The sequence below is a fragment of the Ixodes scapularis genome, unplaced genomic scaffold (assembly GCF_016920785.2).
Source record: "Ixodes scapularis isolate PalLabHiFi unplaced genomic scaffold, ASM1692078v2 PGA_scaffold1__304_contigs__length_218370807, whole genome shotgun sequence".
NCBI classification, from domain to species: Eukaryota; Metazoa; Arthropoda; class Arachnida; order Ixodida; family Ixodidae; genus Ixodes; species Ixodes scapularis.
Window position 1 is genome coordinate 109,283,464 of NW_024609846.1, and position 12,689 is coordinate 109,296,152.

The window sequence follows — 12,689 nt, forward strand, 5'->3', positions numbered from 1 at the left end:
GTTTACTTGCTGGATTATATATTTACTCGAGTAGGCATAGTTGTTTACCTCATTGATCTCTATAGTGTTCATAGAATCAAGAGGTAATCTCTCTGAACGTACGAAAGTGTCGATGGGGCTCAACCCTACTGACCACGCCTTTCCAGAAAGAAAATGTTTGAAGTACCATTGGTACTCGAGGCCTGCTTGATTAGGATTTAACATGCTACTGTCCCATCCTTCAGTTGTTCAGAGATGTTTACCTAAAGCTGTTTCATCAATTTACAAAAAAATCTGGTATAGCTGCAGTTCCTTTGGCAATGGACACATACCTTTATGCGGAGGAAGAGTTGTAAGGGATTGCCTTTGGGCTGTGGTGGAACAATCATCCTTTGTGAAGCTGGCTCTTTTGGCAGGCCACCACGTTTTGGGTGCGAAAAGTCTATGTCCACAGCAGATGATGGGCCAGCCTAGATTTAAAGCGAGACGAGTATACAAACATTTAGAATGGGCAGGTGCATATTTAGGGGTAGATGCGCACGACTTGCATACCGTAAAATACCGAGAAAGCGCCCCCCCCCAACTCAAGAGATAATTCAACCAAAATAGGGGGGGGGGGGGGGGGGAGGGCCCTTCCTCGGTTCCGCAACAATATTCAAGATGGCGGATAAAGAAAATGGCGGCCACTAAAAGTATGCAATGTAGACTGCAGTCTTAGCAAAAATGATTTTCGTAGACAGTTTCCTTGCGAACTTTATCCTTTTATTCGCTGTCGAAACCATCGAAGGATTCCTCAGAGTCTGACCCAAAAACCAGGTCCACACACTCATCCCTCAGCTCGTCGCGGTCTTCCTGGACCACGGCGCCGATGTCAGCGAGCTGATCGTGCAGCTCACCGTCCTCGGACCCGTCGAGCGCGTTCGTAATGCCGCAGCCCTTGAACGAGCGCTCTACGGTTTCCTCTGGGACAACAGCCCACGCCTCAGCCACAAAGTCCAGCACATCCTGCTGTGATGGTTTCCGCAGGTTTCCCTTCGGCGTTTTCTCTCCCTTCCGCATAAAGGCCTCCGAGGTTCTCCGAAGATTGGCCTTAAACGGCTTGTTCCAAAAGACGTCGGCAGGTTGAAGAAGGCTGGTGCAACCGGCTGGCACGTACACAATGTCAGTGTCGCATTCCTGAATTGCATCTTTTGCCGCTTGGGTCTTGTGTATTGGCGCCTGGTCCAACACTAGGAGCCGCCGTTCGTCGTCAGTGTTAGGGCCCCATACCTTGGTCAGCCACTCCTTGAACTTCTCCGAAGTCATCCAGCCATTTTTAGAAGCGGTCACGCGGCAATTCGCTAAAGATGAAACAAAAAAAAAGACATTGTATTTAACGCGAGCTCATAATGCATTATACTATTTCTCTCGGTGGCAAAATAGCAAGCGAAATGTTGTTCTCACCTGGTACACGAGAGCTCATGAAGGCCCTCGCTTGAATTTTTCCGTTCGGCTCCTTCAAGATGATAAACGCCGGGAGCTTGTGACCAGAGCCGCAGGCTGCTAAGGCAACCGTTAAACCCCGCCTGGCACAGCCGGTGTTTGTAATCCGGACAGTACTTTCTCCCACGAGGTTGTTGGTCCGGTTTGCCGGAGTGTCCATTCGGACAATTGTTTGATCCATATTCGCTATGTTGAATAGAGTCAGGTTGTGGCGACTTCGCAGAGAGCCGATTGCAGCACGGAATGCTCGCGTCTCCTCCGCGCAGTCCTCGGGCACTCTTTGGCTCTCATTAGTTGCTTGCCGCATCGAAACACCGAACCGCGCCTTCCACCTTTTTAAATACATACTGGAGGCCACAAAATTGCCCAGCTGTAGGTTATTTGCTAGCCTCACAGCTTCTTTAGAAAGGAGCCTGTTGCTGACGGCGCGTCCAGCACTTCTTTCGCACTCAAGAAATTCAAAAAGCGCGTCGTCCACTTCCTCGCTGAAAACGGGGGCTCCGTTTCCCAACTTGCGTCGTAACTTCGACTTTCCGAAGTTCTCTTGAAGAAGCACTTCATACTTCTTGTCCCATTCGCGGATTCTCTTGCGATCAAGCTTGAACTGACGCGATGTCCGATGCACGTTCTTGCCATTCAGCCTGTGCCACTGGACGACCTCTATCTTCTTTTGGACAGTGTACGAGTGCATAGCGCACGCAGTAACGCGACCGGTTCCGGCGCTGTCAAACAACAAAAAGGCGAACAAAAGGTTCACGTGGTTCACATTTACTTTTGGATTGGATTGGATCCCTGGCTACACATAAAAACAAAACTTCCAGAACGAAACTTTTTTCGGGGCCACCGGCAGCGGAAAAAGGGGGGAGGGGGGGGGGGGCGCTTACTTGGTAGTTTACAGAAATGCGAAATGTGCGGAAAAAGGGAGGGGGCGCTCACACGAGGGGGGGCGATTACGCGGTATATTACGGTAGACAAATCAATCGGAATGATGATTTTTTCAAATTATTTTTAGAAGCTCCTGAAACAAAGGTAATCAGTGTATCTTGTTTGCGTCAATTTATCTTGCAGTAAGAATTCAGTAGACAAACATGTAATACCTTTCCACTGTTTGAGCTGGCACTTCATGCACAGCGCACTGAGGTCGAGGACACATCGGTGGCTCCGTGTCTGACCGCAGCCTCGAAGAAAAAGAGTAGGGCAGCAACGTGACTGCAAACCTCTCCGAGCCTGAGGTACACTCTAATCATGGTAACCTTTGTAAAGGTGCACGTTTTCACATTTTTGTGCACCTATAAGTTAAAGGTTACACAAATGTAACCTTTACTAATGTAACTTTTGTAAAAGTTAGTGGCAAAGGTTACCTCTAATTTACTTATAGAAAGGTTACAATCTCGTTAGCATTGTAACCTTTATAAAGGTATCTGCCCGCCAGAAAGTTATAGGTAACTTCCATGTGTTCGTGTAACCTTTGAGTGAAGCAACAGCTGGAATAAGAAATCCTTTTATTAAAAATGGCATTTTTGGCGAAAATTCACAAAAAGCATCCTGCTCGATTGTGATTTGACCCGTACAAAAATAGGACAACCCATAAAATAGTGAAAAACTAGAGAACAAAAAAAATACTGTAATATACAAAAACGGCAATTGATTCCGAAGTATCAGAATATACATAATCACAAATTCCCGAGTCTGGGATACATCAATAAAAAGCTGCGATATAAATTACGTCCATAATGTAAAGGCACTATTATCGTAAGCGGTTAGCAGGTATCGTAGCATATATGCATCACAAAGAGCGCTGTTGAGCGGTGTACAAAGCACTTTAGAATCTAAGGCCATATTATATCAGTGCTAGCCGCACACAAAAAAAGTTCAAAATTCGCTTAAAGAAAGCAAATAAACTCACGTTAAATCTCACTTCGACAGAAGCTTCGGATTAACCAGCATGGCCTTTACATCTATAGTTACGAAACCACACTGGCACTCGTACAACAGAACCGAACAGAAAAAAAAAATGACTTATGTAAAACGATGTGTAAAGACAGTTTAGCTGCTGTACGATAGACATAATGAACATAAAATACAAGTGCTAAAAATAATTCAAAACTGTAACTATAAAGTACATCACAGTTGTTAAAGGGAAACTATAATAGGAGCTGTGAAATGGATATATATGCAGCACGGAAAACAGAAGTGTATGAGCTATAGAGTTGTTAATTTTTTTATGGTCTCTTACTCTATATTATAACACATGAACCTGTTAGTAAAACCTAACCCATGATTCGGTAGAATAAGGTGAACTTAAAGTGAACGGCACTTTAAAAATGACAACATTCACTGCAAGACAAGAAAAAGTATTCTGCGATTCAGAAGAAAGAACTCAAGGGACCAGACGACATTTACTTCCCCATCTCAGGACGCAACCTATTTTTAATGGTATTTGCTTTCGAAAAGTTAACACAAATTGTTCTTCTTCAACATAATGAGCAAATTTTTCAGCCGGTTCGTGAGCAGTCCACGGGGCACTTTTGTGTCAGGTAGAGTTATCTTCTGCAGTAAGACGAGCACCGTTGAGAACGCTGGTGGGTAGTCAAGGTTCTTAATGTAGTACGTCAGCAGGCAGAAAATCAGAGCTCGCTCTAGATTTCCACCCGAGATCCAGATGACTTCTTCAGTACTGCCAGCATAAACGCAAGTGCGTTCAGCGCAGTATATATACACATGAGGTGCTGTGACTTGCAGGTTATTAGGCATTGCATTCTGTGGAATGGCAGATTATATTCCATGAGCATCCAGTAATCAACGAAGTTCCCCGCATAAGTGAAATAAGTGTCGCACAAAACAGTCTTTGGAAGAGCATTTAGATATCACTTAACCTTCATTTGAATGAATCTTAAAGCACAAAAATGCACTGGATGTCACAAAAACTAATAGATGGATGCATGAAAATAATTCCACAAACCTCGTTGATGAGTGTGTGCCTAGAATGGCCTTGTAAATGCTTGCCAATGTCGACGAATGTGCATTCCCGTTCTTCTTTATGTGAAAACGCTTCCACCACCGCTTTCACCTTTTTCTCCAGGTCCCCAACCTTGCACTTAAATCGGAGTTCGACTTCAGTGCAGAGCTGAGAAAAGTTGGTACAAGGAAGTAAACTCAGTCATTAATTGCAAATCAGACATCCCTGAAGAAAAGGTGGTGCGATGAAATGAAATGAAATATATACACACACACACACATATATATATATATATATATATATATATATATATATATATATATATATATATATATATATATATATATATATATATATATATTTCTCGCAAAAGTGCCTTTTGATATCCTTCGTGCCATCACAACCAAAAACGAGAAAAATAATTATAAATCGGTTCATTTACAATTGATCAGAAGGCAAAGCTTGACCCATACCACAAATAATAATTACATGATCGGTTCTCTGTTTTAGAGGAGAATATTAGGCAATGCCGAGTTTTTGTGTTCTTTTAATATTCGTAAATAAATATGCACTTACAATGCTTTCTAACAAGAAATATTGAGGCAAAGGATCATCGTGACGCTTGCAGCGATCTTCGTAAGTGACCTCAAGAAGGCATTTCATTCTTTCGATATCCAGTGCCACGGTGCTCAGGTCAGCCGATCTGAGAGCCTGGAACAGTGCAACAAGAAACATTCGAGCAACATATGTAAAAAATAAATGTGAAATGAAAATTATGCGAACCTCCAGCTCGGCGGCAGCGAGCTGGAGGTTTGTGAGCCTCCTTTGTGAGCGCTGGAGTAGGCATGGAAGGAGTTACAGCAGCTGCACTTCTCATCTTCCTGTGCTTCCGCACCTTTCGGGCCACTGTCAGCCTCCTTATGAATAGGCTCTGCAAATTAATAAAAGTACAGTACCTCTTGCAACAACAAAAAATAATGTTCTTGCACTGGTGTCCGATAAAAAAACTTTATATTTAAAATTTTAACAGTATAAAAGCTTAGAAACAGCTAGCAGCATTGGCAAAAGATGCCAAGGAATATAAAAGCTATCCATTTAAGCTGCACGAGACGAATTATAATGAATACCGCTACTGCTTATATATCTCGAGCCTTTTGGGTATTTGAATAAATAAATTAGTTTTTTGTATATCACATATGCATCAAAATATGCGAGGAAGAAAAGTGGAAGGTAGGCAATCGCATCTCTGAACACAATTTACCGATAGGGTGTCTTCTGATATCAAGTATACTTATGATAGACATTTATCTTAAGACAACAAAACTGCTATGAATAACTGTATAAACGACAACCCTCACTGCTATAGGAACATTAGTCTATTTTAGGAATAAGCTATGTCCAGGTACTTACGTAAACATGAGTCCGTTTGTCAACAAGATGGCTCTCAGGTTTTGGCTCATCCCACAAAAGAAGTGGGTATTTCGTGGCAAGTGCCTCCCCAAGGGCTTTGTACATCGAGCGCCGTTCGCCCTTGTTCCCAGTGGTAATGAGATCATGCTCACTAGAAGAGAAATAATGCTTCACTACTAAGACGTTTCTGTCTAACCTTCGCCAAAGGAAAGTGAAAATGAGCTTAAATATACTATATAGGCAAGGGCCACTGACATAACCAAATGTTGCTTGCGACTTAAGGTAAGGTTTAAAAGTATGCTGGCATTATGTGTTTTATGGGTTAGCTTTCCTATACTTTCAGGGAGGCCTATGAAATCTGAAAATATACCATGCAATCATCTGCTCATGCACCGCATCTTTCTTTCCTGTCCGTATGCTATATGCTAAACCAGGACCTGATGCGAACTGGCCGACTAGATTTGTAGAATGTCCATCCGTTAGTCTAAAGTCGCTACCTCACGTATATTATGGTGCATTTTTGGAAGCTCCATATGAAACAATAAAAAATGTCAACAAGATATAGTTAGCTTCAACAAAGAGCAAACAGGAGAACTTACTCCAGGAATAACGTCATTTCTGCACGCAGCTGTCTTGACAGTTTTGTTTGTGACTTTTCCGAGACAGCTTTCCCTTTCAGGATAGGCTGAACACAGTCAGAGAATTCTGGCATGTTTGCAAGGAGCCAGTCACAGAATACCTAAGAGGAAATAAACCAAGCTTTATTTCCAAAACACCTGTCACAACAAACAGGCTCACTTAATTTACAATAAGCCACGTTGCGAAAAAAAAATCGCTAAAAAACAGCAGGCTTCACTACAGAGGTGACACATGAATACATTTTGTAATAGCATAAAAAGCCTCATTTTTAGCATACGTATACAGTGGCCAAGGATACAAAAGATCGTCAGGTTTAATCACTATGGCGTGTGGTGTCTTGAGAAGAATAAATGCATTCAGTCGCTTTGAATAGCTCACTTTGACCAGAACCAGAACAGCGATGAAAATCTTGCCTTGCCAAGGTACAATTGTTTCTATTTCCCCAAACATTGCATGGTCATTTTGTTCAAACACAACCACATCAGAAATAGAGATCTTGACACCAGAGATAAAGGCAGAACGTACGGACATAACAGTTTGACCAACGGCATTAGGCTGCAGTTCACATGGCAAAAAATCAGATGTTAAGCTGACTGGTACACCGGCTGCTGGTGCAGTGTCACATTGTGCAAAGCTCAGCTTAGGCTGCCCTGGTCCTAACCACAGGTCACTTGACATTTTCATCTGAAAGTAATTTGCGACAGATAATGGAATATTTTTGAAATTCCAGAACTTCTTCGACTTTGGAAGAGCGTTTTTACTTTCGAATCTCATTGTCCAATGATGATGGGAAGGACCGAAGCGCCGTATCTGAGTGACCATGTGCACCAGCATGTGCAATTTCGGTTTAAATGAGCTGGAACCATACAGCTGCACAAAAAGCTCATTATGGCGTGCTACTAGGCACTCAATGTCTCCATGTGCATCTGGGGAGATAGCAGGAGAAAGAAATAACTGTGTGATGATGCAAAGCAGCACAAAACATTCACAATGTGGTTCTTCCGTAGCCTCTTCAGGCAGATATTCATCAATAATAAAAAGAAAATGAAGATGGAGTATTAAACTGGAGCTTGCTGCAAATGGAAAACTGAAGTCAGATTCAAAGCTGCGAGGATAGTCACTCTTACTCACTTGCCTATGAAAGCAGAACCGAGACAAGGCAGTGTTAAGCTGGCTTAAGGTCATCCATGCTGCCTCCCTTACAATGAACTTAGTGAAAAGTGTCAACTCCAGAGGAATGACTCTTTCCAACAAAATGTGCATAGGGTCATACAGCAAGTCCGTGAGTATTGAGAAATTAGGAATTTCTGCGAGGACTGATTTTGACTTAATCCCGCACTGTGCTGACAATTCAGTACGGTCTTTCTTTGAGCTAGCTGCCTCAATTGCCCTAAGGTTCTCTTTATATTGAGACTCTGTACGTAGTGGACATTGAATTTCATAGTGAAAATTATGAAATTCAGATGCGGGTACTGTGCAAGTTCGACAAGCAAGGCGAACATTTTTGCTGAAGCTTTCCTTAAAGGCTGCTATATTGTGACATGCCAATGCGTCTCCAATATAGGCAAGCAAAAAACCAAAAAAGAGCTTTTCACCACATACAGTTTTTAACGTGCAGCCTCTGTGAAGTAAATTTAGAGTGGCAATGAAGTCTTGAAGAAGCATATGTTTTGCTTCTAATGATTTAAGAGCTTTTGCTTGCCCCACTCCAAGCAAAAAAATGTTGGCTAGCTTGGACCTTTCTGATGGTGGTAGGTTTACAAAAGAGACATAAAATACTGTTAGCTTGCCTCTGCGACCTCTTTTCATGCCTAGTGGATTGGCCAATTCAATGTCATCGCAATACAAAAGCATCACAATAGTGTTCTTCTCTTGGGTGCTTGCTACTGGGTGCATTTGAACTCGCATGCCATCAGTAAAATCTTTTAGCAACGCACTGTTTGAAGTCTGCAATGGAGACTGAAAGTGGCGGGAAAAGATTGGATGACGAAGCAAATTTTCAATTAGTCTCTTGAGTGGCACAAAGTAAGCTTTTTCACCATGCGGAAGTTTTACTTCCTCTGGTGGAACATAAATCCCCTGAGAAGTGTACAGGGCCTTTCTTGCGCGGTCATTTTCGAGTGCGGACACATCGATTGCGGTACCAGCAGTCTGTAAGATGTCTGCTATTTTAGCAACAACTCCATCAACTCCAACAATCGGACAGCGATATTGCGACTCAAGCTGTCTCGCCAGACATGACAGCTTTGTAAGAATATCTGGGCTTGGAAAACTTTCTAAGTCGCAATCCAAATCAGTTTCCTCAAAACAAGACGCAACACTTGACGAAGCATTGCTTAAGCTTTCGGCTGTATTAAAAAATGATGTCCGATTCTCAGCCAAGTCAACAGTATATTGCTTTTCATGCCTATTTAGAACGCGGTAATCATTGCTTTCTGAAGATGTGCATCTTCAATTGGTATGCAATTTATATTGAGCCATGCAGACAAATCGCTTCCGACACCTAGTGCACACCAAAGCAACCTTGTACATGTGCACTTCCCGAACATGTCGCATAAAGGCATAAAAATGCCTGCTGGTGAACCTGCACGCCACACAAACGTGTTTGCTGACCTTGGGTGCAGGTTTTGATGGCGCAGGAGCTTCATTAATGGCAAGTTGCTGGCTCATGTCTACAGGAAGGTCCGAAGGAGGTGGAGCTTCCACCCATAGTGAGCCATCTTTCGAGCAGCCAGGCTGTGCACTCTCTTGCAGCACTTCGGCAACTTCTCTCTCGTGGTCTGTGTTCCGTAGGTAGAACAAAGGGTAAAAACAGATGGGATCAGTTCACAACGAAGCGGGAAATTGCACTACTTTACTATTGGTTGCTTCACGCCGCCGATGCTGCACTGATGACTCAGTCGAGCAGGCTGGATTGCATGTTAAATAAAGCATGGTCCATGCATACATCCATTCTGTAGCCAAGCAAGAAATATTATCCTCGTGCGCGGAATACAGCACCAAGAACTTGTCATGCATAAATAAGCCCATAAGCATCGAAAATATGAACGGAATTCTAGAACTTACGTCTTGAACACTTATATAGCGATACACTGAAGGCTTGCGTAAATCAAGCATTAAAAGCATGCACGGTACCACTTTTCTCAAAGGCATGTGATCTGGCAGTAATTAGTGGTAAATTATTATCGTACCGGTAAAATGTAAACTTAAAAATCAGAAAGCAATAAAAAAAAATCTGCATCGAACTAGCGGTTCATTTAGGACACAGTGATTGGCTATTAAGGCGCGACTTTCAGTAAAATAACGGGATTTTTTAATATATATTTGCGAGCATGTTGCGCCCACCAACCTTTCGAACAATCAGGATGATACGGCTGTTGCACTTCACTCGGTCCATTTATCCCTGTGCCAACTATTGGTAGAATAGGTGGCACAGTAAGTCCTTGCTCTGTGTCACCTATTGGTAGAATAAAAATAAATAAATAAACGTGACGGAATAATTGCAGAATAAAACGAGATAATTGTTTGTCCTACACCGTTCATTCTGCACCACACCTTAAACGAGCAGGATGTTTCATTTCTTGACTAAAACAGGGATATATACCTATATCAATTCTGCATGCCACACATTAAATATTTTCTTGTACCCTGAACGTAGCGCGAAAAGTTTCGGTGCAAAAGCCATTCCGCAAGGAGTGATAAAACGTACAGAATTACAAAATTCAGTTAGCAAAAATAATAATACCGCAGCCGTGCATTGCAAGCTTGCGCCTATGTAAAATGCACAAAAGCACGCATATCCCCACCGCGCGCGCAAGCATGTAAATAGGCAGTAATTAGTCGTGCATTACCACCACGCCGTTCACTGACGACACTAGACAGCTACGGTAGGGCTCATCTACAGGCATTACACATAAAAAGAACTAAATCGACACAGAGTGCCACGAGGACAGACATGCGCTCGTATAAAACGGCTCAGAATCATTTTGGTCCTAAATGCACACAAATAACGAGCTTTGAAAATGAGAGCTCGCACGTCGCTACTGCAACGGTTCCGCTAGGAAGAAACGTCACTTACCCAAATCGGTGATTCTTCCGTGAATGCTTGGGCAGTGATTGCAGAACTCACAACGAATCTTTGCCGCGCTTTCGTCTGATGGGCACACGACGACGTAGCGCTGACAGTCACACAAAGGCTCCCTGCAACAGCCGCGCTGTACACCCCACATGTCCCTGCTGGTTAGCGGCATAACTGCTTCCGTGGTTTGTCGAAACAGACCGAGAGTCTTCCAACTCGCTCCGAACAGAGTATTGGCGCAAGAAATGTGCCGCCAAAAAATGGCACTCAAACGGCGCGGGCGCACGCGAGACAGCCGCGACAGCGGTCACTCATTCCCGCCGTACTGACTTCCCAGCATGCAACACCGCTAAGCAACTCAGGCTTTCACAGCCATTGTTTTTCTTTGCTCTTCTTTTTATTGCAAAAAAATGCTGCCAGCAAGGCGCCCGAAAAAAAAAAAAAAAGAAAACATCGCCTGATGAGAGTCCCTCTTTCACCAGGAGAGGGAAACAGCAGAGGAGCGCGTCGACAAGGCCACCAAGGCTCCGAGGTTTCATTTTTATAGCTTTAGTTTTAACGCGAAAGAAGCTTTAGTTTTAACGCGAAAGAAGTATACTTCTTTCGCGTTAAAACTAAAGCTATAAAAATGAAACCTCGGAGCCTTGGTGGCCTTGTCGACGCGCTCCTCTGCTGTTTCCCTCTCCTGGTGAAAGAGGGACTCTCATCAGGCGGTGTTTTCTTTTTTTTCGGACGAGAGTGCATAGGTTCCTACGTCATTCATACGTTACTGCACAAAAGTTACATGGCTCTAATTCTCATGGTAACCTTTGCATCGTCAAATTTTGGCTGTTGTAACCTTTAGTCACCGCAAGAATAACGAAAACACGAAAAATAAACGACTTGTAACCTTTATTTTATAGGTTACTCACTATTAAAAGTTACGTTAAAGGTTACCATGATTAGAGTGTACCGAAGCAAGCAAACGCCACGTCAAAACGGGGCATCTTCAATATCGCTAACAGCGCATCCTTAAATTAATCATGGTCCACTAACCCAGCCATACAGGTGCAGTGCCCAGCCAGGACCTCGCCACCATCTTCACCTATGATCCAGGAATCGTAACTGCGAGCTCCTTTCTGTCCGGCTTGCACAGTTGCAGCGATGAGGCGCAGTTGAGGGAGCGAAGTGGGCTGGTGCATGCACACACTTGCTACCTTTCCATTAACAAAATAATTGAATGCTTCCAGAGATTTGTGAGCTTTCAACTTCTCGCGTGTGAATGGGCAAGGCGTCTCAACAAGTTAGTCAAACAGGAAGGGCCACGTAACTTTTGGCAAGCGCGCCAAATCGGATGAGAAAATAGTCGCGTTCTTGGTGTCATAGGGGTCAGGGAGGCACACTGACCCATGGTAGGTGAGCTTCTCGATATATTGCCTCTTATTTTCTTCTGAAAGGCACTTAAAATATCCGCTGCTCATTTTCGCCCATCAAAACACACCGCGAGAGCGCCAGACCGGATGAGACGGCTGCCTGCCGGAAGTTCAGTCATGTTTGTTATTGTTTACCTAGGAATACTACCATACTGCTATGAACTTTACTGCGGTCACACTAGCCACCCTGTTGTCATACCGGACAAACCAAGCCTTGAGGCTTATTATATTGAGTTGATGTAGGATCCAACACTGCGCACACTTCAAGGATCATAAATAATTTATGGTTCTTCGTGTACAGTCAAAGTTCATTGTTGTCAGAACTGCCTGATGGAACCCGTGTACCAACACCAACTAAAACTACAGGGTGAAACAAGGAGACGCCAGGCTCTTTAAATCGACCGGAAAATTCGGTTTCTTAACCTATCGCGCTACGACTTTCTGCAGCGTTGCCCACAGATTGTGCATTTTTTTTTGTAAAATTTGCGAAGAGCGAACTTACCTGAGGAAAAAGTAAAGAAAGAAAAAGGCTTAGCTCCTATGGAAACGCAGTGACGCCACCGATCTGCAAACAACACGGCGCCGTTTTGCACGGGAGACGAGAGGGCACAACAAACGCCGCCAACGAACGAGCATACGGCGCCGAGAGCAGGCCTTTTTAGCAGACAATCTTTTCGACTCAAAAGCGGCGCGCGTTCCGCAGGCGGCGACAGTCGCAGAAACAAAAAAG

At 43.5% G+C, this 12,689-nt stretch overlaps 4 protein-coding genes across 4 annotated transcripts; all 4 read right to left on the reverse strand.

The window, feature by feature from the left end:
* Window positions 1-741: 741 nt before the first annotated feature.
* LOC120839286 lies at window positions 742-1,393 on the reverse strand. Its single transcript, XM_040209548.3, has one exon. It carries the CDS (start codon window positions 1,282-1,284, stop codon window positions 742-744), a length of 543 nt encoding a protein of 180 aa, XP_040065482.1. The 5' UTR covers window positions 1,285-1,393.
* On the reverse strand, window positions 1,373-2,152 carry LOC120839285. The gene has a single exon (XM_040209547.1). The coding sequence runs from the start codon at window positions 2,150-2,152 to the stop codon at window positions 1,373-1,375; it is 780 nt and encodes a 259-aa protein (XP_040065481.1).
* A 1,703-nt stretch (window positions 2,153-3,855) lies between these two features.
* LOC115324102 lies at window positions 3,856-10,668 on the reverse strand. Its single transcript, XM_040209545.1, has 9 exons — window positions 10,548-10,668; window positions 9,819-9,926; window positions 9,083-9,249; window positions 6,430-6,569; window positions 5,831-5,981; window positions 5,239-5,351; window positions 4,997-5,150; window positions 4,424-4,588; window positions 3,856-4,221 (listed from the first exon to the last, which is right to left on the reverse strand). Exons 3-9 carry the CDS (start codon window positions 9,137-9,139, stop codon window positions 3,916-3,918), a joined length of 1,086 nt encoding a protein of 361 aa, XP_040065479.1. The 5' UTR covers window positions 9,140-9,249; window positions 9,819-9,926; window positions 10,548-10,668; the 3' UTR covers window positions 3,856-3,915.
* On the reverse strand, window positions 6,686-9,006 carry LOC121836128. The gene has a single exon (XM_042290886.1). The coding sequence runs from the start codon at window positions 8,375-8,377 to the stop codon at window positions 6,686-6,688; it is 1,692 nt and encodes a 563-aa protein (XP_042146820.1). The 5' UTR covers window positions 8,378-9,006.
* Window positions 10,669-12,689: the final 2,021 nt, after the last annotated feature.